Below are 25054 nucleotides of genomic sequence, written 5' to 3' on the forward strand. Positions count from 1 at the left end.
TGGTTCGAAAGTGTCATAAAGCCATTGTATCCTCTCTTGAGGCAAGTTGGCCCACAGCTGTGGTAACTGGTCCTTGATATCCTGGATACTGACAGTAACAGGGGGAGTTTCTCAGCTCGAACAGGAATTTCATGTTCCAGTTGTATTCAGCTTTACATATCATTGTGATTATGCTGGTGAAAGCACTGAACTTTGTTTTACTCTTAGTTTGGCCACTATCAGCCTTTAAAAAATGTACCTGAGGTTCCTTAACAAAATGCATGAAAGAATATGCAGTATCATAATAGGCTTATTTGGTGAAAGCAGTGTCTGGACATTCCTCAGAACCACATTCTTGAGCTGCAAAATCAAATGCCACTTGAATCACAATCTTGAATTCAGCAGCATGTTCTGTATTGTTGTGCCCAGCTACTGCCAGGAATATTGAAGGATGGGCTGATACACTTCAGCGGACAGCTGGTTATGAATAATAGAATGCATTTCCATTATGAAAATTCTGTTTCCTAATTTAGTGTCAAAATCACTGCAGGGAGTCCTTACAGGGGCTGTTATACTTCTTGCATATATTTTGTACTAGCTTAGTGCCTGCTGCTTTGCTCGCATTGACCTGTACAATTTTTTTCTTTTTCTTTTTTCTTTTATTTTTGTGTTGTTACACCCACTGCTCGTGTGTAAATCTAGATACTGTGCAAACAGTGGTGTAAAACAAAAAACAAGTTGTAAATAAAACAGAAAGAAACTTCCACATGGGAAAAATATATTAAAAACAAAGATTCCAAGACTTACCAAGCGGGAAAGCGCCGGCAGACAGGCACATGAACAAAACACACAAACACACACACAGAATTACAAGCTTTCGCAACTGGCAGTTGCTTGCACCACCTACTCCAGTCCTGTAACCCGGAAGGTGTACACGATCAAAGGGAGAGCCACATGTGAAAGCACCCACGTGATTTACCAACTGACCTGCCTGCACTGTGATGCTTTCTATGTGGGAATGACCAGCAACAAACTGTCCATTCGCATGAATGGACACAGACAGACAGTGTTTGTTGGTAATGAGGATCACCCTGTGGCTAAACATGCCTTGATGCACGGCCAGCACATCTTGGCACAGTGTTACACCGTCCGAGTTATCTGGATACTTCCCACCAACACCAACCTATCCGAACTCCGGAGATGGGAACTCGCCCTTCAGTATATCCTCTCTTCTCGATATCCGCCAGGCCTCAACCTCCGCTAATTTCAAGTTGCCGCCGCTCATACCTCACCTGTCTTTCAACAACTTCTTTGCCTCTGTACTTCCGCCTCGAATGACATCTCTGCCCTTAACTCTTTGCCTTTAAATATGTCTGCTTGTGTCTGTGTATGTACGGATGGATATGTGTGTGTGCGTGCGAGTGTACACCTGTCCTTTTTTTCCCCTAAGGGAAGTCTTTCCGCTCCCGGGATTGGAATGACTCCTTACCCTCTCCCTTAAAACCCACATCCTTTCATTTTTCCCTCTCCTTCCCTCTTTCCTGACGAAGCAACTGCCAGTTGCGAAAGCTTGTAATTCTGTGTGTGTGTTTGTGTGTTTTGTTCATGTGCCTGTCTGCCGGCGCTTTCCCGCTTGGTAAGTCTTGGAATCTTTGTTTTTAATATAAAAAACAAGTTGTTGTGGTTATAGCTTCAAAATTGCCTTAATAGGGACATATTTTCAAAAAACTCTTAATCCCTGTTTCTGTCCCTTAGTGGTGAAATTCTGAAAAATCACTTCTTAAATTATGCATATAGCATAAGATCAAAACCCTCTCCAGATTTCAGGTATCTATCCTTAGCATTATGAGCTGGGCAATGATGAGTCAGTTAGTACATTTCCTTTTATAAGTAGTGATTGCAGAAGAAATATACATCAAAAGGCCATGTGTATCTGGTTGTTTTTGGTGGAATGATTATGCATTCAGTGTCTTTGCCTGCAAATAAATCATGTAATATTTTTGTATCCTTGTGAGCACTCCAAGAATCACAAAGTAGTGTACACTTCTGGTTATTTGTGACATTGTCATTAAAACATTCACACAAAAGGATTTTAAATGCTTGTTTCTCATTTTCCCAGTTGTGCTGGCCTCCAAATGTCTTTCTAACTTTTGGGCCAGAAATTATGTCTTAAACACAAACATGCAGTTTATTTGTTAACTGCTTACTCATTGAAAGTTGGACATCCATTATATAAGTGTGAGTTGTATTGTGTACAGATTAGTGTAATGTAGCTGTTGATTTTTCCTAGTTTTTAGATAGCGTCACGCCAGAAGTTAGCTCATAATTAAATCCACTTTAATCAGTGTTCCAAATTTAGTGTGGATATACTGGAAACTTGCAGTTTTCTGGTGTACTACTTTGACAGAATGGACCTCAGACTAGTGAATATCTGGTGGTCTTCCTGTACGTATCTGGCTGACATGAAAGCAGTAATGTACGTATGGCACATTCTGCATTTTTTCTTGAGACATGCTGTAAAAGCTGCAGAACATTTAAACTTGGCGGTACCAGTTTCTCTTGTTTTTTTGCATAGCCAGAAGTTTCATATGCCAGTAATGGACTTATTGTCCTTTATTCCTTGCTATGTCAGAATGAAGTGGAATATGTTGTTTTATCTCCAATTCTTTGATTGCTGTGTTTCTTCAGCATGTATGTTCATAATGACATTTTTCACTTAATCAAATATTACTTTGAAGTTCAATATGCTCTTCTGTATCGAACTGTAGGTCACAACTTTATATGGAGGCATATGATAATCATCGTAAATACGTTCAAAATGTAAAATACTAAAAGTATTGAATTTCTTTTCTAGTGAAGGTTCATAGTCACCATAACTGTGAGCTTATCTTTGAGGAGTACTGTTTCTGCCACAGCCACTAATTTTTTTTAATTTTTTTTATAATATTCGTTTTTCTCAATAATTAGATCTGCCAAAAACACTAAGAAATTGTCATCAACCCATTCTAGATCATCTTACTTTGGATAATGCCTTCTTAATGTGGATACCACAATATTGAAAATGTTCTAGTCAGTAATGGATTCATTCATTTTTGCTTTATATGTATGATAATACTGACAGAGTATATACCTATCCTTTTTTCCCCCTAAGGTAAGTCTTTCCCCTCCCGGGATTGGAATGACTCCTTACCCTCTCCCTTAAAACCCACATCCTTTCATCTTTCCTTTTCCTTCACTCTTTCCTGATGAAGCAGCCGCCGGTTGCGAAAGCTCGAAATTCTGTGTGTGTGTTTGTGCGTTCTATTTATTGTGCCTATCTACCGGCGCTTTCCCGCTTGGTAAGTCTTGGAATCTTTGTTTTTAATAATACTGACAGACAAATACTAAACTTGTCAACTAATTGCTGAGGGAACTGATGGACTGGTGTGTTAACCCACTCTCCCAAGACCGCAAGCACTGCTGTGTACAAACTGAGAGTAACACAATCACATGCTGTCGCCAACGTAGTTAGAAATATATTATGGGTTTGTCTACAAATGTGTAACTACAAATACCTGTTTGAACATAGAGATGTCCCTTGTAAGACTGAGTTGATGCCCAAGCTGATCCCATTTATTTTCTATCAGGGCCAAGTCTGAGGAACCTGTTTGCCACAGGAGTACTTCAACATCACACAGACAGTTCATAGAGGCAAAAGTCGTGTATGGATGAGTATTGTCCTGTTAAACAATGGCATCACAGTACTGCCATATGAGAGGTACCCTATATTAGGACACGAGATGTCCATTGGGTACTGCTGTGTTTTCAGTCCTCTCCATCACTACTAGCCATGACTTATAGACATACCCTGTGGCTCACCATGACACCACAGGAATAACACTGCTGTGTCTCTTCAAAACAGTGGAAAAAGGAACATCTTCCTAGGTTGGTGCCATACTCACCAGTGATGGTCAGCTGGTGTGGTGCGGAACAGCGATTCATTGCTGAACACAATGCAGTGCCAGGCATCAAGGCACCACTCCAAAACCAGCCATTTGTGTTGTGTTGTCATTGGTAACCTACAAATGAAAGTAATTCCCTAGTCTGGGTGCTGCTCATCTTTGACCAGTTGTAAGGAATGACGCAGAATGTTGCACGGAGTCCATCACTTGCTGTTTGGTGGCAGGCATAGGTGTGAAGGGGTTACGATGAGCAGGGTGCAAAATATGGCCATTTTCCCTTATTGTATACAGATGTGATTGACTACTGCATTCACATTCGCTAGCAGTCTGACGCTAAGCTATTGTTACAGACAAATCTGGATACTGCACTATTTGACTAGCTGGACAAAACAAAACCCACAGTGAGGCCATACTCAAACCCTGTCAGGTGCTGATAATGGTGGCTCACATGAGTATGTGGTGTGTCCCTGTGCTTCATAGTGATCACTGTATGCCTGATGCTGTTCATGCCTCATATTAACCTGCGAAGCCTGGTAACAGCAATAAACTTGAACAAAACTAATGCACTCTGGTTGCCGCTCTACATGTGACAGAAAATGACAACTCAAATTATTCACATACCTGCCAATGGTGTGTATGTGTGTGAGGTTACATTGCTATCTAACCATGTTTTTTGGTGCTTCATCTTTTTGTCAGGCAATAAAACTTAAATGTTGGAGATTACAGGACACTGTGAATATCCTCAACATTGACAGATCGTGCACTTGGGTGCCCTCTGCCATCTGCTTACACCCCCCCCCCCCCCCCCCTCACCACCTCAAAAAAAAAAAAAAAAGATGTGGTAGAGAGAGAGAGAGAGAGAGAGAGAGATATTATGTTACTCGAGGACACTGATAGTGATAAAGTGATAAATGCCTTGGTTTTACAGAACAGTTAAGACCCTGGGCACATAGTCAGGGTTCAACTACATGGCCATCCTGATTTAAATTTTTCCTAGTCCATTATTGATATCAAGCATATGCCAAGCTGGTTCAACCAGGAAGGCCATAGTCTGTTTGCTTTTAAATTTGCATTCCAAACAACATAAACCATGACCTGCAGATTTCACTGTCAGTTCTGTTAAGAAACAGTATAAAGACATTTGTGTCCAGGTATGATTGGAACAAGATAGAGCCCCTACGACCATTTCAGCTAAGTCTACATTATAGTGCTACAAACACTATGAAAAACTGGTCAGATGCAAGTAGGGCTTGTGTACAGAGGGTTTTGTGCAAACTTATTTACATTTATAGACAGTTCATCGATTCAGGGAATCAAGAATCTTTATCGTTTTTGCCCTTATCAACAAAGATATTAAGAAGATACCAGTCCCAGGAATTCCATGATTTTCAAGAAGATTTTAATTTCAATAATACAAATGTGACATAAAGTAATGTAGGAGGCAAGCAACCATTATTACAGTAATCAGTGTTTCTCCATTAACGCAGACTAGGTCACAAGTGTAAAAGTCAAACATCAGGCAAAGAATGACTTCATTGTTTATATCAAACAATGGAAAATCCAGGATGGAATATAACAATACCAGAGAAGGAAAGCTGCTACTCACCATATAGCGGAGATGCTGAGTCGCAATAGGCACAACAAAAAGATTCACTCAATTATAGCCTTCAGCCATTAAGGCCTTTGTCAGCAGTACACACACACACACACACACACACACACACACACACACACACACACACACAAATGTAAACACAACTTGCACACACGTCTGTAGTCTCAGAGAGCTGAAACTACACTGTGACAACTACAGTGTAATTTCAGCTCTCTGAGACTGTAGGCATGTGTGCAAGTTGCGTTTCCGCGTTCGTGTGTGTGTGTGTGTGTGTGTGTGTGTGTGTGTGTGTGTGTACTGCTGACAAAGGCCTTCATTGATTATATGATGCATTTCAGAATTTATCCACAAATATTCTGCAAATATAAGTTTCACATATAACCTGAAACACTATATCTACTTGCAGCAATTGTTTCTGGATATTTGTTGATGGATAAATTCCGAAACACGTCTATGAGTAATAAAGTCATTCATTGCCTGGTGTTTGACTTTTACCATTGCAATCCAGTCAGTCTGAATGGAACTACTGATTGTTTTACCATCAATTTGATGTTGGATAAAAAATTATAAAAGAAATATTTTTTCATGTGGTATAATTACAAATTAACAGTTTTAGGTTTTTTCCTTTGCTTGTACTGTGAAACCCTGTTTATTGCCAAATTTCCTGATTCTATGCCAATGGGAAGTACCCTATAGGTTTTGATGCTGAGTGAGTTTGCAAGTATCAAAATGAGCGACATAAATGGCCATATATTTTGATTACATTGACTTAGAAGCTGCAATCTCTTACACTGCCAAGGGACAATAGATCTTAGTACATGGCATAACATGATACATCCATCCATTCCTGAGAAAAAGGATTTTTAACAGTTAGAGAGACAGACAAACATACAGATAACAGAGTGATACTGTAAGGGTTCTGTTTTTACTGATTGAGGTTCAGAACCTTACGTACACAGTATTGAAGGTGCCATTGTAACTCAAAAGTAATACTGTTACAGATAAAATATTATGTTCAAACCTAATAAGTCCCAATATCCAAATGATACAGTCCTGTAATTGATGCACTTCAGGAACATTATCTGGCCAACTATTTTTGTCGTAGATCGTGTCACTACTGGGCACATTTGATTGCCCAGTTCTCAAGACCTTTTTCTATACATGTACAGCTCAAAGTAATTGTGTCAAATAGGCTGATGAGAAGGGAATAGTATTTCTTGAAACAAGAATAATACTTTATATGTTTGACAGCCAGTGGTTACCATGAATCAAATGGATGGATGGCTGTTGCGATGTGATGCTGCAGTATTGATCATACTTAACAATGTTGACAGCTACTAATTGTGGGTGCTCAGAACATGTGTGAAGCTGCGAGGATAGGTCATGGGTAATGCTTGTGTAGCTTAGTCGGTAGAGCATTCACCCGCAAGAGCCAAAGGTCCCAAGTTCAAGTCCCAATCCAGCACACAGTTTTAATCTTCCAGGAAGATTCATATTAGTGCACACTCTGCTGCCGAGTAGAAATTTCATAATGTGTTGCCATTGTTCTAGGATGCAAGATTATATCCATCTACTAGCACACACTTATAAGCATATTCGAGGAATATGAAACACTACTGTATATACCTCAGAATGCCGAAGCAGGTTATGCTTATACCTTTCCCTACTCATTCCCCAGAAACATCACTGATCTAACATTAGTACAAAAGGATACCTAAGCATTATCCAGCAGTAAATGTTAATGTTTTATTTAACTTTGTGAGAAACAATTTAGGAACTTCCCTTGATTGGCAGGTGTTTGTTCAAAGGCATTTCATATATATGGATTCCACAGCAGACTCGCTGTTTTAATAGATTCATTCCTTTTCACACATTTATTTAGATATCATAGTGATAACCTCCTGTTAGATAGTTTTATCCAAGGGAATGGCATGTTAAAAGGCTGAGTATTAAATGTTATTTTCTTTCCTACTAAATTCAGTAGAATTAACCCTACAATAACTGTTTTTCTGGTCGTCATTGATGGACAGTTTTGTACTATAATGCTCTTCTTCCAGCATAACAGCGATGACTCATTAGTTGTACTAGATGATTAGGATGCTGGAGAGTGAACAACAATAACATTTTTAGATATCTCTATAGAAGCCTGTTTTTATTGCTTTTAACCTTTTGTAAAGTCTTTTCAATCAACTGAAATTACAAGTACGAGATACCACATCCTTCAGTGGAAAAATCCCACTGTTAGTATTTTTGTGAAGGTACATGGACAATTTAATTCTTTCTTGAAAATACTCTTACAGCACTCTGCATCTTGTTTTCTCCCAAAACAGCCAAGGATAAACCAGAAAAGAATCAAGCATGAGGTATGCATATCTGCTGAGATTAAAGTGTCTTGTGCTAGGGAGAGAGAGTGCTATCTAATTCATAGAATAAGCTGTTGTCAAAAGTTGAAACTCTACTCTCACTAGTAATGGAAAAATTCTCCCACCTGTTGATAGTAATCCAAACGAAATAGAGCCTGCATAAAATAGCTGTCAGAAATGCTGACACTTTCAAATCACTGGACCCCAGATTTAATTATTACTTCCTCACCCTGTAATCAAACATTGCACCCCCTAATAAACAACCAAATACAATTCCACTTGCTTTGCTTGTACAAACACCTAATGAACATTAGTTAAGAAAATATAATCCGTAAGATTGCAAAAATCTTTCGAGTCACTTATAAATTGTAATTTACCGACTATAATGATGTTTGTAGCAGAATATTAAAATCTTGTAGTGACTTACTAGGATTACCCTACAGGTATCTTTGTGACAAATCAGTGACTCCCGTACAGACGCAAATATGCTGTATTAACACACATATATCCAGCTGGGTAGAATCAAACCACCTCTGATTACAGTTAAATATCACTCCTTGCAGTCACTTTTGAGGATGTGGCAGAACTCTCACTCTTTTCATTGAGGTGGACTTTTTGGCTCTCCAGCTTCGCTTTTCATTAAGGATACTCCACAGAGAAAACAATAACTCACCTTTCAAATGAAGTCTTGGCAGAGCCTTTGATTGTGTGGGCCACAATATTTAACTTGGAAAACTAAAGTGTTGTGGCACTAATGGTGTCCCTTTTACATGGATAGACGTTTCATAGCATAAAGTAGTGTGTCTCATTAGTAGGCTGTATCGTGGGTGTGAACCTAACCTCAGAATAGGTGAATATAGCATGTGAGTGCCCACAAGGACTGGTGCTGATCCCTCCCTTGTTCTTAATGTATGTAAGTGATCTTCCAATGACTTAAAAAGAGTAGTTCATAAAGCTAATGTTTACTGCTGGCACAAGTATACTCATCAACTCCACAGCAGTGATGATAGCTGAACAGGCCTACAACTAACAGTTTAAGCCCTAATCTCACAAAGACTCATATTATGTGATTTCAAATGAGCATAAACTGCCTGCTAGCATCAGTAGTAGACATTATTACTTATTTGTTTAGCATATGACAATAGAAACTGAAATACAAATAAATTACATGAATTGCATAATTTTACAAAATAAATACAGCAAATGAAGTAAATCTACAAATTAAATAATGTAAAATCTAGGATGGATCGCACAATTCACAAAGTCCAACGATGTGGCCAGAGATGAGCGTTCCCCTTGTGATTCAGTGCCACTCTGGACTGGAGCAACTGAATCACATTCTCTGCCAGGGTTTCAGTTGCTTCTTGTTGTGCCCTGAAATGGGGAATACAGTATGCAGATTAAGTTTTTGATTTGACCATCTTTTGTTAATGTATACCTTGAATCATTCTACATCCCTGATGCCCAAAACGGAATATTCAATGTTCCTGAAAAAGATATTCCAATTTGTATTGGGGAGAAGTAGGTATTGTAAGTAGAGTATACAAAACAACATTGAACACTGCTTGCTTTTCAGATAATGTTAGTCTTTTTTTTTAAAAAAAACTTTTTAAAGTATTTTAAGAAGGCCTACACATGCTTTTTGGCAATTATGAAATGCCTTAGGAACATTCAACTGTAATGTAAGTTAAATAAGTACGGAGAGGAGCATGCACATTATTGCTGTACCTGTGGTAATGGTGATTCTCTGTAGTATAAAAGATTAGAACATCCTTCTTCTCTTGTGTTGCTGTGTGTTAAAAGGCTCTGGGACATTTGTCCAGTCTAAATATTTAAAGAACACATTTCTGCCACAGGTTGTACTGGTTGTTGTTTATTTTTCCCCTTCTTTTGGAAGAAGGAGCAATGCAGATTTCAATTTGTAATATATTTTTACAAATTGCTTGCAATTCTATCATTTGCACCCATCTTTAAACCAAAATTTTGGCTTGCCAGAGATCAACAAATTATTGCTTATAGCGTTTGATTTGAGTGTACTTCTTAAACGTGCTAAAAACTCAACCTTTTTACCAAATATGACAGGGTTTGTAAAAGTAAAAATTTAAATCAAGTTTTTTTATGAAAAGGATAACCTATAAATGCCCTGCCAAATTTATGATTAATAATAGTGTGGTAAGTACATTAACTTGTAACTTTATTTTTTTCTGAAATACTGGTATGTGGCTTGATAGTAAAACTACCATTTTTGCTTGTGTGCATATGTGATTACAGTTTCTTCATATTCAGATACAATAAATAAAATACAATTTCTTTACATTCATTTTTTTCATTTCATTTGTTACAGTTGTCATGATGAAACAGATGTCCCCAGTGGAGATGCAGCCCCATCAGTAGATGCTATAGTTGAAGCTGGGGAAGCTACTCGGAGACCTGATCCAGCACCTGAAGTACCAGAGTCCTTTTATAAGAGGTAGAGTTCTGAAAATTGGCTTTAATTTAGACAAGTCTTAACCACAAATGATATTACAGTTTTTTTAAATGTACTGTGTAATTTTTCAGGCTGATAATATGCAAGTTTGAGTGGTCTGGCCTGTTATTAGTGTCAGTAGCCATAAAAGATATAAACCATTTGGATGCAAAACTGGATATAATGTTTTTAATACAAGAAAGCTCAGGCAAGTACAGGTTTGTGTTGCAGACTGTTTTTGCATGTTTCTGTGTTCTAAGATGTAAGGAGGCGCATTGTGTTAATCAATTCTGATTACAAAATATTAATGGCGGTAAATTTTTGAGATAATGCATGAAAAAAAAGTGCTTGTAATCTCTGCTAAACAATGCATGTCGCTTGTGCATTTCCACTATCATGTATTGGTTGCAGTTATGGTTCTTTGGAGACTGAGTATTAATATACACACCTCAAAACTTAAAATGTTTGGCCACTTTTACTATTTCTTATTGGTACAAGACTTAGAGTAAAATACTGGATTAATTGTGGTTAATGATACTTTAAAGCAGTCCCCAATATGCATATCATTTAAGAACTGAAGTGAATACATTGTTTAGTTTCCTGTACAATAATGACTATATCATTTCAGAAATAATTAATCCTGTCTTCTGATTTAAACAACATTGCAGACAATTTCAACAGATCAAGAATAACAAAGGTCCAATGATAAAAATGTGTGGCATACCTTTAAATTTCCTCCATGATGCGTTATCATCCTTACATTATATGAAATACTTTCTATAACTTGTTCAAATAAGTTGTAGTCCAGGCATGTACCTAATCAGATCTGTTGAACAAGTAGCAGATGATCCCAACTGGTGACATTTTCACAGTTAGAAATTTTACAATATATTCACAGACATTTTAAATAAATGCCTTAGTTGAACATTTGTTTGTTTTGTAATAGGCAAGTTGCACAGGAAACCAATGAAGACTAACTCTGATGTAGTAAACAGTTTGAAATCTGTTACATAATACTTCCAGAGCATTGCAAGCTGCATGAGAGTAAACAGTCCAGTTCACAAACTGTCAGAGTTCCCCAATAACAACCACAGTCCAAAATACGAGCCCCATAAACCTGTAGGCAAGGACCTACACCACATTGATAACACACTGGTAGTGAATAATGAGTGAAAAAACTCTTTATTTGTAGAATCATGCCAAAACTATTAAACAACTGGAATCAATAAATGCTAAGAAGTTGCATAACATGTCAGCAAAGATAAGAAACAACGTCCAACAAAGAAACACATCACACACCCTGACATCAGTTTGCACAAGTGCACAAAAAGTAACTCTGCCACACAGCCCCTTCTTGAAGTGCAGAGCCTGTTGGATATCTTGATACCTGATTTTAATCCAATGGTTGGCTCTTGTGTGCGTCTCGGGAGCGGTGACGCTATTGTTTGCAGTGGTGATGTATCTGTCAGTTGTGGTGCTGTCTCGGATAATGTGGGAGGTATCCGTTCACTTCATTCTGCATTCGCTACGTCTTGATGTACAGGTGTGGCATCTGAGATTGATGCAGTAAAACTCACACTGGCTTGATGCATTTCATCAATACCTTTGCCGAAATGCCATTGTTAAACATCTCCATGATGTGCTTGTCTGTTTGTAACATTATGTGAGAGCAATCGTGTAAGTCTTTGTGTACAAACACCTTATGATTGCCAAAGTGGGAAGGCAGTGAGCAACATATATTCATGCAGTGACATTTCAGCAGCTGCAGCCACTGTGTGAGGTGCTCTGTGTTTGGTAGTGAGATTAGTACTAAATAGTCTGCTGGAATCCACAGTGGTTTGCAATAAACCATCTCAGCCCCTGACATACCATTGTCACATTTGTGAGCTGTTCACTGGCCTAACAACACCAATGGTAACACTTCCGTCCATCTCACTTGATGGCACATCAATGCTGCTTTCAGAGTTCTGTACTACCATTCCACCTGGTAGGGTGATAGCTAGTCATGTGGCATTGGAAACGGCACATTTTGGCCAACTCTGCGAACAGTTTGCACTCAAACTGGAAAAACTGGCATTCTTAATCAATCGTAACATGGAGAGGGCACCCAAAACATGAGACCCACATACACTGAAACTTATTTGCTGTAGTTTTGGCTGATGTATCAGCTGTTGGGGTTGCCTCTGCCTACCTTGTACACCTATTTATGGCAGTAAATAAATACCTGTAACCCTTTGACAATGGAAGAGGTCTGACCCAGTCCACATGAACGTCTGTGAATCTAGCAGAGGTACCTTGAAAATTTCCAATATCAGTGTGCACATGTTGGCCCACTTTGCTTCACTGGCAAGGAATGCAGAAACGTACCCAAAGGCACAGGTCTCTTTTCATACCAGGCCACAAAAAGCAGCATGTGAGCAACTTAATTGTGGCATTGGTTCCTGGCTGTGAAAAGATGGGAGCACTGCTCTGAAATGTATGGTCTTGGTTTTCCTTGAGTAATGTCACAACCAGAGCTTCAGCTGAGACTTAGGAATTGGAATTTGTTTGAATTTCAGATCTGTAGGCAGGTACTTTAATAGTTGCTGTAGTTCTGAATCCACAGTGTATTCCACCAGAAGCTAGTCATAGTCTACAATCTCTGAAATCCCACAAGTGCCACTAAATTCTCTGCACCTCCTACATGGTGTGTGCCTGTTGTAAACTGGCTTATGACGCAATATAAGGGAACTGTATTGGTGAGCACTTATTGCTAGTGTTTTTAAAGGCAGGTGTTATAGTTTTTGGTCTGAAAACACACTCATTGATCTAGCTTCTGCTAATTGCTTCGTAGATCGTCAACAGTTCCATGTCATACCCGCTCCACTTTTGTTGTGATCCTTATAACTTCTTGGAGAAAAACTACAGTGGCGCCCATTGGCCTACTAAACACTGGTGAATTGCTGCCCCAATTGCCGACTGGCTCGCATCCACAACAATAGCTAACTGTGCATAGTGAATTGGGTGAGCAAGCAACACTGCCTGGCTGAGGCTTTGTTGTAGGTCACTAAATGCTTTGTTCATTTATGGTGTCCAGGTAACTGGCCACTGATCCTTGGCCCACCACCGATGGCATTGCAATTGATTCATGACGGCCTTGGGAAAGCTTATATGCAGGAATATGCTGTTTGTCTCTTCAGAAGACACTCCTGAGTGGCACCACAACAGTTGGCAGTAATGTTGCACATGCTGCTCAGTTTCCATAATGACAGTGGGTGGTGCCACTGTATTTTGATACACAAACTGTGATTGCCTAAGAATTTCATAACTCCACTTGTCAGTGATGATCATGAAGTAAAAAGAGTGATTCCAAACATGCCAGTAACTATTCACCAGTCTCCTTCCTCTATACAGCATTTTCCTAAATCAAAATGCAGGAAAATTCTGTAAGGAGGAAGCAGCTAGCAAATAATTATTGATAAATGTGGAATCATCCTTTGTGCAGAGACCTCATTTCAATACGTCTGCAAAATTAATGAAATTTAATTATGTGCTATATGTAAGACTGAGAACAATACACAGTCTGCCCAAAAAAGTCAGAGACTGATTTTATTCCTGGCGATGAGGAACATCAGTGCCATAACTATGGGGGCAGCTTCAACTAACAACTGCAAACAAAAACTTTGTGTTTCAACAGTCAGTGTGAGCAGACAGTATTGTGTCAACATCATTGTGTCACAAATTGTTATGGAGCATCATCTGTAAATCAGGTGCTCAAGACATTCACCAAAATGTTGTGAAGGAAAATGTGTGTAAAGTTTTTTCACACCTCCACCTGAAACAAAAGTGGTGATGTTTGTATGCCTGTCATGACTTGATTCTAGTGGGAAACATGGACAGTTCTTTCTCCGAAAAAATCATCACGGGCGATAATAGTTGATGTTATCAGTATGAATCTACCACAAAATGACAGAGTGCAAGAATTCACATGAAATATCAGCACTTTGACACCATAACCAACTTTCAGAACAGTGTGATTCTTGGATTGAACAGCAACCCAAAGAAGGCCTTTTCTGACAATTTCATATTGTTGTTTGAGTTTTCTGTGTGTGGTACTGAAGTGGGGTAAGACACTTGAAGCATGAAAAACCACCATTTCAACTTTTCTATATTTTGCACAGGACAGCAGGAGCAGGTTTGATATGAGCATGTGGACCAGATTGGTCAATATAAATAATAAAGCAAGGAATTTCAAAAACAACTCTGAAGGGTTTACTTACGAAAAGAGGTACAAATTTTAATCATGTGCGGAAGCAGCTCTCTATGCTACTCTATCCTGTGCAAGCTTCATCATCTCTCACGCTGCCCTCCAATATTAAATTGGTGATCCCTTGATGCCTCAGAACATGTCCTACCAATCGATCCCTTCTTCTAGTCAAGTTGTGCCACAAACTTCTGTTCTCCCCAATCCTATTCAATACCTCCTCATTAGTTATGTGATCTACCCATCTAATCTTCAGCATTCTTCTGTAGCACCACATTTCGAAAGCTTCTATTCTCTTCTTGTCCAAACTATTTATTGTCCACGTTTCCACATCCATACATGGCTACACTCCATACAAATACTTTTAGAAATGACATCCTGTCACACAAATCTATACTCAATGTTAACAATTTTTTTCTTCTTCAGAAACGCTTTCCTTGCCATTGTCAGTCTATATTTTATATCCTCTCTACTTCGACCATCATCAGTCGCTAAAGCGGAGTTATTGAACGCAGTTTTCCGAAATTCCTGCACCAGGGAAGATGAATGGAATATTCCAGAATTTGAAACACGAACATCTGCTAGCATGAGTTTCTTAGAAGTAGATACCTTAGGGGTTGCGAAGCAACTCAAATCGGGCAAGTCTTCAGGTCCAGATGGTATACCGATTAGGTTCCTTACAGATTACGCTGATACTATAGCTCCCTACTTAGCACTCATATACAACCGCTCGCTCACCGATAGATCTGTACGTACAGATTGGAAAATTGCGCAGGTCGCACCAGTGTTTAAGAAGAGTAGTAGGAGTAATCCATCTAACTACAGACCTATATCATTGACGTCGGTTTGCAGTAGGGTTTTGGAGCATATACTGTATTCAAACATTATGAATCACCTCGAAGGGAACGATCTATTGACACGTAATCAGCATGGCTTCGGAAAACATCGCTCTTGTGCAACACAGCTAGCTCTTTATTCGCACGAAGTAATGGCCGCTATCGACAGGGGATCTCAAGTTGATTCCATATTTCTAGATTTCCGGAAAGCTTTTGACACCGTTCCTCACAAGCGATTTCTAATCAATCTGCGGACCTATGGGGTATCGTCTCAGTTGTGCGACTGGATTCGTGATTTCCTGTCAGGAAGGTCGCAGTTCGTAGTAATACACGGCAAATCATCGAGTGATATCAGGTGTTCCCCAGGGAAGCGTCCTGGGACCTCTGCTGTTCCTGATCTATATAAATGACCTGTGTGACAATCTTAGCAGTTCTCTTTGATTGTTCGCAGATGATGCTGTAATTTACCATCTAGTAAGGTCATCCAAAGACCAGTATCGGTTGCAAAGCGATTTAGAAAACATTGCTGTATGGTGTGGCAGGTGGCAGTTGACGCTAAATAACGAAAAGTGTGAGATGATCCACATGAGTTCCAAAAGAAATCCGTTGGAATTCGATTACTCGATAAATAGTACAATTCTCAAGGCTGTCAATTCAACTAAGTACCTGGGTGTTAAAATTACGAACAACTTCAGTTGGAAGGACAACATAGATAATATTGTGGGGAAGGCAAGCCAAAGGTTGCGTTTCATTAGCAGAACACTTAGAAGATGCAACAAGTCCACTAAAGAGACAGCTTACACTACACTCGTTCGTCCTCTGTTAGAATATTGTTGCGCAGTGTGGGATCCTTACCAGGTGGGATTGACGGAGGACATCGAAAGGGTGCAAAAAAAGGGCAGCTCATTTTGTATTATCACGTAATAGGGGAGAGAGAGTGGCAGATATGATACGCGAGTTGGGATGGAAGTCATTACAGCAAAGACTTTTTCGTCGTGGCGAGACCTTTTTACGAAATTTCAGTCACCAACTTTCTCTTCCGAATGCGAAAATATTTTGTTGAGCCCAACCTACATAGGTAGGAATGATCATAAAAATAAAATAAGAGAAATCAGAGCTCTAACAGAGAGGTTTAGGTGTTCGTTTTTCCTGCGCGCTGTTCGGGAGTGGAATAGTAGAGAGATAGTATGATTGTGGTTCGATGAACCCTCTGCCAAGCACTTAAATGTGAATTGCAGAGTAGTCATGTAGATGTAGATGTAGATGTAGATGTAGTTACTTTCCTCCCCAAATAGCAAAACTCCGTTACTACTTTAAATGTATCATTTCCCAATCTAATTCACTCAGCATCACCCGACTTCATTCGACTACATTCCATTATCCTCATTTTGCTTTTGTTGATGTTCATCTTATATCATCCTTTCAAGACACTATCCATTCCATTCAGCTGCTCTTCCAAGTCCTTTGCTTTCTCTGACAGAATTACAGTGTCATCGGCAAACCTCAAAGTTTTTGTTTCTTCTCCATGGATTTTAATACCTACTCCGAATTTTTTTTTTTTTTTGTTTCCTTTACTGCTTGCTCAATATACAGATTGAATAACATCGGGGAGAGGATACAACCCTGTGTTACTCTCTTCCCAACCACTGCTTCCCTTTCATGGCCCTTGACTGCCATCTGATTTCTGTACAAATTGCAAATAGCCTTTCGCTCCCTGTATTTTACCCCTGCCACCTTCAGAATTTTAAAGAGAGTATTCCAGTCAACATTGTCAGTAGCTTTCTCTAAGTCTACAAATACTAGAAATGTAGGTTTGCCTTTCCTTAATCTTTCTTCTAAGATAAGTTGTAAGGTCAGTATTGCCTCACGTGTTCCGGTACTTCTACGGAATCCAAACTGATCTTCCCTGAGGTTGGCTTCTACTAGTTTTTCCATTAGTCTCTAAGGAATTCGCGTTAGTATTTTGCGGCCATGACTTATTAAACTGGTAGTTCGGTAATTTTCAGATCTGTCACCAACTGCTTTCTTTGGGATTGGAATTATTATATTCTTCTTGAAGTCTGAGGGTACTTCGCCCGTCTCGTACATCTTGCTCACCAGATGGTAGAGTTCTGTCAGGACTGGCTTTCCCAAGGCTGTCAGTAGTTCTAATGGAATGTTGTCTTCTCCCGGGGCCTTGTTTTGACTCGGGTCTTTCAGTGCTCTGTCAAACTCTTGACACAGTATCACATCTCCCATTTCGTCTTCATCTACATCCTCTTCCATTTCCATAATATTGTCCTCTTGTAAATTGCCCTTGTATAGACCCTCTATATGCTCCTTCCACCTTTCTGCATTCCCTTCTTTGCTTAGAACTGGGTTTCCATCTGAGCTCTTGATGTTCATACAAGTGGTTCTCTTATCTCCAAAGGTCTCTCTAATTTTCCTGTAGGCAGTATCTATCTTACCCCTAGTGAGATAAGCCTCTACATCCTTACATTTGTTCTCTAGCCATCCCTGTGTAGCCATTTTGCACTTCCTGTCGATCTCATTTTTGAGACGTTTGTATTCCTGTTTGCCTGCTTCATTTTCTGCATTTTTATATTTTCTCCTTTCATCAATTAAATTCAATACTTCTTCTGTTACCCAAGGATTTCTGCTAGTCCTCATCCTTTTACCTACTTGATCCTCTGCTGCCTTCTCTATGTCATATCTCAAAGCTACCCATTCTTCTTCCTGTCAATTGTTCCCTTATGCTCTCCCTGAAACTCTGTACAACCTCTGGTTCTTTCAGTTTATCCAGGTCCCATCTCCTTAAATTCCCACATTTTGGCAGTTTCTTCAGTTTTAATCTACAGTTCATAACCAATAGATTGTCCACATCTGCCCCTGGAAATGTCTTACAATTTAAAACCTGGTTCCTAAATCTCTGTCTTACCATTATATAATCTCTCTGAAACCTGTCAGTATCTCCAGGCTTCTTCCATGTAGACAGCCTTCATTTATGATTCTTGAACCAAGTGTTAGCTATGATTAGGTTGTGCTCTGTGCAAAATTCTACCAGGCGGCTTCCTCTCTCATTTCTTAGCCCCAATCCATATTCACGTACTACATTTCCTTCTCTCCCTTTTCCTACTACTAAATTATATTAGCATAACTATTTTTAGTGACTATTGCTCCATCATCAGATGCTACACACTGTAACCAGAAAGGGAAGACTTGCTGTAGTACAGTGTTAACATTATAAGGCAGAACAGTTAAAGTCTTGGCTAATGGATGCTTAGTCAAATGGTTTGTCAAGTCAAGGCTGTGGAATGAGTGGACCATTCAATTGTAATATATTTAACTCAGGCATGTGTTGCATGGGGATCTGCAACAGAGGATACGTTGCTACAATGCTGTAGGGGGGGAGCGGGGGGGGGGGGGGGGGGGATCATGACTGAGATTTTCAGTACAAACATGAGCATGCACACTTATGTGCCGGAGCTGTCAGCAAAATACCTGTCTCGCCAGCACAGAGGAAACTAAATTTTGCTTAACAGCAGGAGAAGGTGTCACAGCTGACTGTTACGTGAACTTGTGTGGATGGTGAAGTAAAGTAACATGTCACTGTTAACTGAACCATCTGCTTCCATTAATATAGAAGCCAGAAAATAGAAATGACACAGAACCATGGTACAATGTAAAAATTATGGTGGTACTACATTAAACAAATTTGTACTAAAATAAAAATGCATTATGTGGGCAATAAAAATGGGCAACAGAGTGGTGGTACCATACCGTATATAGCACAGCAGTCTGAAGTGCTCATAAAGATAATAAAATGAGACATAAAAATCTATTTGGAGGCCAAGAATTGCAAAATCAAAAGTTAGGTCTAGAGTGAACAAGCAAGCAGAGACTAAAATCCTGGTGGGAGCTAAAGTATATGAAGTTAAATAAAAAACAGGTATAAAACACAAGCATCAAAACTATATCATATATGTTAAAGAGTATGGCTCTGTGTGTGTGTGTGTGTGTGTGTGTGTGTGTGTGTGTGTGTGTGTGTGCGTGTGTGTGCGTGCGTGCGTGCGTGCGCGCGTGCGCGCGTGCGTGCGTGCGTGCATATACAGGTAATAACTAGTGTAACCTGAGATGCCCATAGTCAGATATCAACCAAGTATGAAAATTAAGATGTAAATGGATTTAACCTATGAACAGTGCATGGGTATATGTGTAGCAACAACAACCAATAAACATGACACAATTAGTTATTAAAAACAAAGATTCCAAGACTTACCAAGCGGGAAAGTGCCGGCAGACAGGCACATGAACAAAACACACAAACACACACACAGAATTACGAGCTTTCGCAACTGGCAGTTGCTTCGTCAGGAAAGAGGGAAGGAGAGGGAAAAATGAAAGGATGTGGGTTTTAAGGGAGAGGGTAAGGAGTCATTCCAATCCCGGGAGCGGAAAGACTTCCCTTAGGGGAAAAAAAGGACAGGTGTACACTCGCACACACACACACACATATCCATCCGCACATACACAGACACAAGCAGCTTGTGTCTGTGTATGTGCGGATGGATATGTGTGTGTGTGTGTGTGTGTGTGTGTGTGCGAGTGTACACCTGTCCTTTTTTTCCCCTAAGGGAAGTCTTTCCGCTCCCGGGATTGGAATGACTCCTTACCCTCTCCCTTAAAACCCACATCCTTTCATTTTTCCCTCTCCTTCCCTCTTTCCTGACGAAGCAACTGCCAGTTGCGAAAGCTCGTAATTCTGTGTGTGTGTTTGTGTGTTTTGTTCATGTGCCTGTCTGCCGGCGCTTTCCCGCTTGGTAAGTCTTGGAATCTTTGTTTTTAATATATTTTTCCCATGTGGAAGTTTCTTTCTGTTTTATTTACATTGACACAATTAGTTGATATACAAATTAGTGGACCTATGAGGTTATATTATTCTGTGTGTGATTGTACACTAGTTTGCAAAAATTTCAGACAATGGAAAATCAGGATAGAATGTATGTGCATCTATTGTTGACAAAGGCCGTTGGCCGAAAATTTTAAGTGTGAAGATCTTTTTGTTGTGCCTATCTGCGACTCAGCATCTCCGCTATATGTAGATTGCAGAAATTTGAGAGAGATGAGTGTAGACTCAGCATTGTGCTGCTTTAGGAACTTGGAATTGTTGAGAATGAACTTATGTTTGAGCATAGTTTGCTCATTAAATGTGCAGTCTGGCATATGCTGGCATATGTTACAGATTGTAGAGGATTTCTCTCTCTTCCAGAAATCCAGGACTTGTTCTTTGGATTGAAGATGAAGGGTATTAAGATTTTTGTGGACATCAGATATTAAATTGTTGAAAGCCTCAAAAAGATTTGTTAGAGGCTGATTCAGAATTACCTACATCCTGGCGCTTCTCAAATCTAAAGGAAAATGCATATATGGTTTGTCGGACGCACTGACATTCACAACTATCATACTTTATTTCGTAAATACCTGATTGCTTATACAGTTTTTTGTTGTGAATGGCTTAATTTTAGGCCTACTTGGTTTAGCATATGCAAACTAGTGATAACATCAGCCTTCTATAGCCATTTGCATAAATTTACATGTGTGGTACCCAGATACAGGAGTTTATAATACTTCTTCAATGTGCATTCTGATCAATGGGTATGAGGGTAATTTCATGCTCTTCGTACATTGCATTTGCCAGATGAGAGAATCACTAATCTGTATGGGATAACCATTAGTGTTCACAATGAATTTAATGATCTAAAGTTCTTTTTCATAGTTTTGTGTGTTTAAAGGCACTCTGTGTAGTGACTACAACATAAATATAGTGACGATGAATTATGTAAATGACATTTGTGGCTGACTCTTTCCTACAGATATCATATGTGATACAGTTATCACATATGGATATAATAAGGTCTAAGTATGGCAAAGACTCGTTATTTTGATGCTGTGTTGTGAACTGCATTTGTGGGTCTGCTCTGTTGAGATCATTTTGAAGTTTGATAGCCTGCTCTTTTTTGCCACTGTATTAGAGCAAAATGTTAACGACTTTCTGATGATAACATATTATATCATTCCTTTGGGTGGAATAGATGTTAAAAATTTACATTCTATGTGGTCAGTAAGAATATTCACTGCTGTGCGGGTGATGATTATTCCATGGCAATTCCTTTTAGTTCTTTGTGTAAAGTGTCACTAAATTGGTAATAATTATGACTGAGGACAAGCTTGTGAAACATCAAAAACTAACTGACAATCTGAGTTTGCAGGTTGCTATGTTGTTTAAGATTATTTTCTGTAATGGAAATAACTTCCATTGGAGGTTATTTCTATACATGCTGACTACATTCAAACTCACCATGTACATGTTAATATTAACTGAAATGTCCATAAGGTATGGAATATGCTCATCTCAGGTTCTGATGGCATATGAAGTTGGATAATAAGAAAGAAGTTAAATTCTTTAGGTAGCTATTAGTCAGGACAATTTATGGCATCTACCATCAGTCTAAGTGGAGCATCATGTTGATGGGATTTTAGTGTGCCTCCTTTTTGGGTGTCAGAGGCTATAGAATTTTTTTTAAGATATCAGATGTACACTCCTGGAAATTGAAATAAGAACACCGTGAATTCATTGTCCCATGAAGGGGAAACTTTGACACATTCCTGGGGTCAGATACATCACATGATCACACTGACAGAACCACAGGCACATAGACACAGGCAACAGAGCATGCACAATGTCGGCACTAGTACTGTGTATATCCACCTTTCGCAGCAATGCAGGCTGCTATTCTCCCATGGAGACGATTGTAGAGATGCTGGATGTAGTCCTGTGGAATGGCTTGCCATGCCATTTCCACCTGGCGCCTCAGTTGGACCAGCGTTCGTGCTGGACGTGCAGACCGTGTTAGACGACGCTTCATCCAGTCCCAAACATGCTCAATGGGGAACAGATCCGAAGATCTTGCTGGCCAGGGTAGTTGACTTACACCTTCTAGAGCATGTTGGGTGGCACGGGATACATGCGGACGTGCATTGTCCTGTTGGAACAGCAAGTTCTCTTGCCGGTCTAGGAATGGTAGAACGATGGGTTCGATGACGGTTTGGATGTACCGTGCACTATTCAGTGTCCCCTCGACGATCACCAGAGGTGTACGGCCAGTGTAGGAGATCGCTACCCCCACCATGATGCCGGGTGTTGGCCCTGTGTGCCTCGGTCGTATGCAGTCCTGATTGTGGCGTTCACCTGCACAGCGCCAAACACGCATAGGACCATCATTGGCACCAAGGCAGAAACGACTCTCATCGCTGAAGACAACACGTCTCCATTCGTCCCTCCATTCATGCTTGTCGCGACACCACTGGAGGTGGGCTGCACAATGTTGGGGCATGAGCGGAAGACGGCCTAACGGTGTGCGGGACCGTAGCCCAGCTTCATGGAGATGGTTGCGAATGGTCCTCGCCGATACCCCAGGAGCAACAGTGTCCCTAATTTCCTGGGAAGTGGCGGTGCGGTGCCCTACGGCACTGCGTAGGATCCTACGGTCTTGGCGTGCATCCGTGCGTCGCTGCGGTCCGGTCCCAGGTCGACGGGCATGTGCACCCTCCGCCGACCACTGGCGACAACATCGATGTACTGTGGAGACCTCACGCCCCATGTGTTGAGCAATTCGGCGGTACGTCCACCCAGCCTCCCGCATGCCCACTATACGCCCTTGCTCAAAGTCCTTCAACTGCACATACGGTTCACGTCCACGCTGTCGCAGCATGCTACCAGTGTATGCCACGGCAAACTGGCTGACACTGACAGCGGTGGTGCACAAATGCTGCGCAGCTAGCGCCATTCGACGGCCAACACCGCGGTTCCTGGTGTGTCCGCTGTGCCGTGCGTGTGATTATTGCTTGTACAGCCCTCTCGCAGTGTACAGAGCAAGTATGGTGGGTCTGACACACCGGTGTCAATGTGTTCTTTTTTCCATTTCCAGGAATGTATATGTACATTTATGAAAGCAGCTTTTGTTTCATTGATATATTTGTAAGTAAAGCCAAAATAGCAGACTTCATTGTTAGTGCTATTAATAAAATTATGTTTTTGTTTTTAACACATTTGGCTTCATGAATGATAGCCAGTGTGAGACCTTTGTCAGCACGCACATCAAGGGCTTTATTGTCCTCAAAAAAGCAGCTAAATTCTCCTTCCACTTTCAGAAACATTTATAATCATACGATAATTTGCTTTAACAAGGAGGAAATTGGATTATTAAATAAAGGCCTTTTGTACAACACACATCCTAACTTGAACCATGAAGTAGCAGGAAACTTGGTCCCTTATATCACTGTAGCTAAGGCCCAAGTCAAATTTTGGGCTACTGATAAAACCATCGTTTCTGTAAAATTAAATAAGGCTGTTAACCAAGAGCTAAACCAGTGACATAAACTAGTACATTTTGAGCCACTAATAAAGATCCATAGCACTTTGCTGGGGATCAGCAAGTAGCCCATAGTATTAATTAAAAAAAATAAATAAAATGAATAAAAAAAAGGAGGCCAATAAAGCCCTGGTCATACATGCTGACAAAGGACTTACTTTATTTGTTATTCCTGAAGCCAAATACGTTAAAAAAAACATGATTTTATTAACAGCACCAACATTGAACTTTGTTGTTTTGATCTGACTTCCAAATATATCAGTGCAACAAGAACTACTTTCAAAACTGTATATGAATACCTGCCCTTGTCTTAGAAAAGAATCCTATTAGGGACCTAAAAATCTTAATTTTGTGGTAAAGTCAAATAAAGCTCTGAATTATGCCTCAAAATATTAAAATGCCCGTTTACTTACTAAATGCTGTTACACAGCAAATTGTATCCTGATGTATTGTTTTATCAGAGAGAGTTTGAAATACCTCTCTCTGCATATAAATATCTAAAAAGTAACAAATTGTTGTTTACTAGAAATTGGTTGCTGGCGAAGCCCATTTTGATATGTAATATTCACAAAATAAAGTGCCCACCTCTGCATGAATGCAATGATTTATCAATGAAGCTGTAAGTAACACCATGTCAGCTGTGGGCTGTTAAATTATCTATAGCATACATGCCTCATATGGCTACATAGGACTCAGCCACTATACATATATCAATATCAGAATAACAAAAGTTGACTACTAGACTCGGAAATGGGTGATTTGGCAATTCACTGTCACTGACATGCCAAAATGGCAGCTAAAGCAATAGCTGTAAAATTCAGTACTGAAGCCCATATAATGTTTTCTGTTGCTCTGCATTTTAAAACAATGAAACACACTTCTCTGTCTGGTAGCGTACTTGAAAATGTGACAGTTTTAGATTGACAGGGGAGGACCAGGGGTGTTCTGAACTATGGGTTGCCAAAGATACCTGTAAATGTTGGGCTTCACGTTATTTATGATGCTGCCAATCACACCAAGAGCAATTCCATGGTAGCTGTTACCAATGCTTTGTGCACTCAGTTTCGTCTTGTGTTGTGTGTCTGCTCATTGTTTTATTTTTTTATTTTGAGTATGCTCCTCACAATGCCAGAAGGTATCAGCAGTCTTTGTGACCATGTGTCTGGTAGCATTCATCTCACTTTAGATGAGGAGAACCC

At 39.9% G+C, this 25054-nt stretch overlaps 1 protein-coding gene across 2 annotated transcripts in view; it reads left to right on the forward strand.

Moving 5' to 3' along the window:
• Positions 1-25054, forward strand: part of LOC126335557 (cytosolic endo-beta-N-acetylglucosaminidase) — a 117877-nt gene that overhangs the window by 74440 nt on the left and 18383 nt on the right. The window contains exons 8-9 of one of the 2 annotated variants that reach the window (XM_049998971.1): positions 10243-10368; positions 10458-10583. In XM_049998971.1, the coding sequence (XP_049854928.1) occupies positions 10243-10368; positions 10458-10583 (252 nt within the window). The remainder of the gene's footprint in view (positions 1-10242; positions 10369-10457; positions 10584-25054) is intronic. The other variant, XM_049998972.1, reaches the window with a different exon arrangement.

This window comes from Schistocerca gregaria, chromosome 2, assembly GCF_023897955.1.
Source record: "Schistocerca gregaria isolate iqSchGreg1 chromosome 2, iqSchGreg1.2, whole genome shotgun sequence".
Lineage (NCBI taxonomy): Eukaryota > Metazoa > Arthropoda > Insecta > Orthoptera > Acrididae > Schistocerca > Schistocerca gregaria.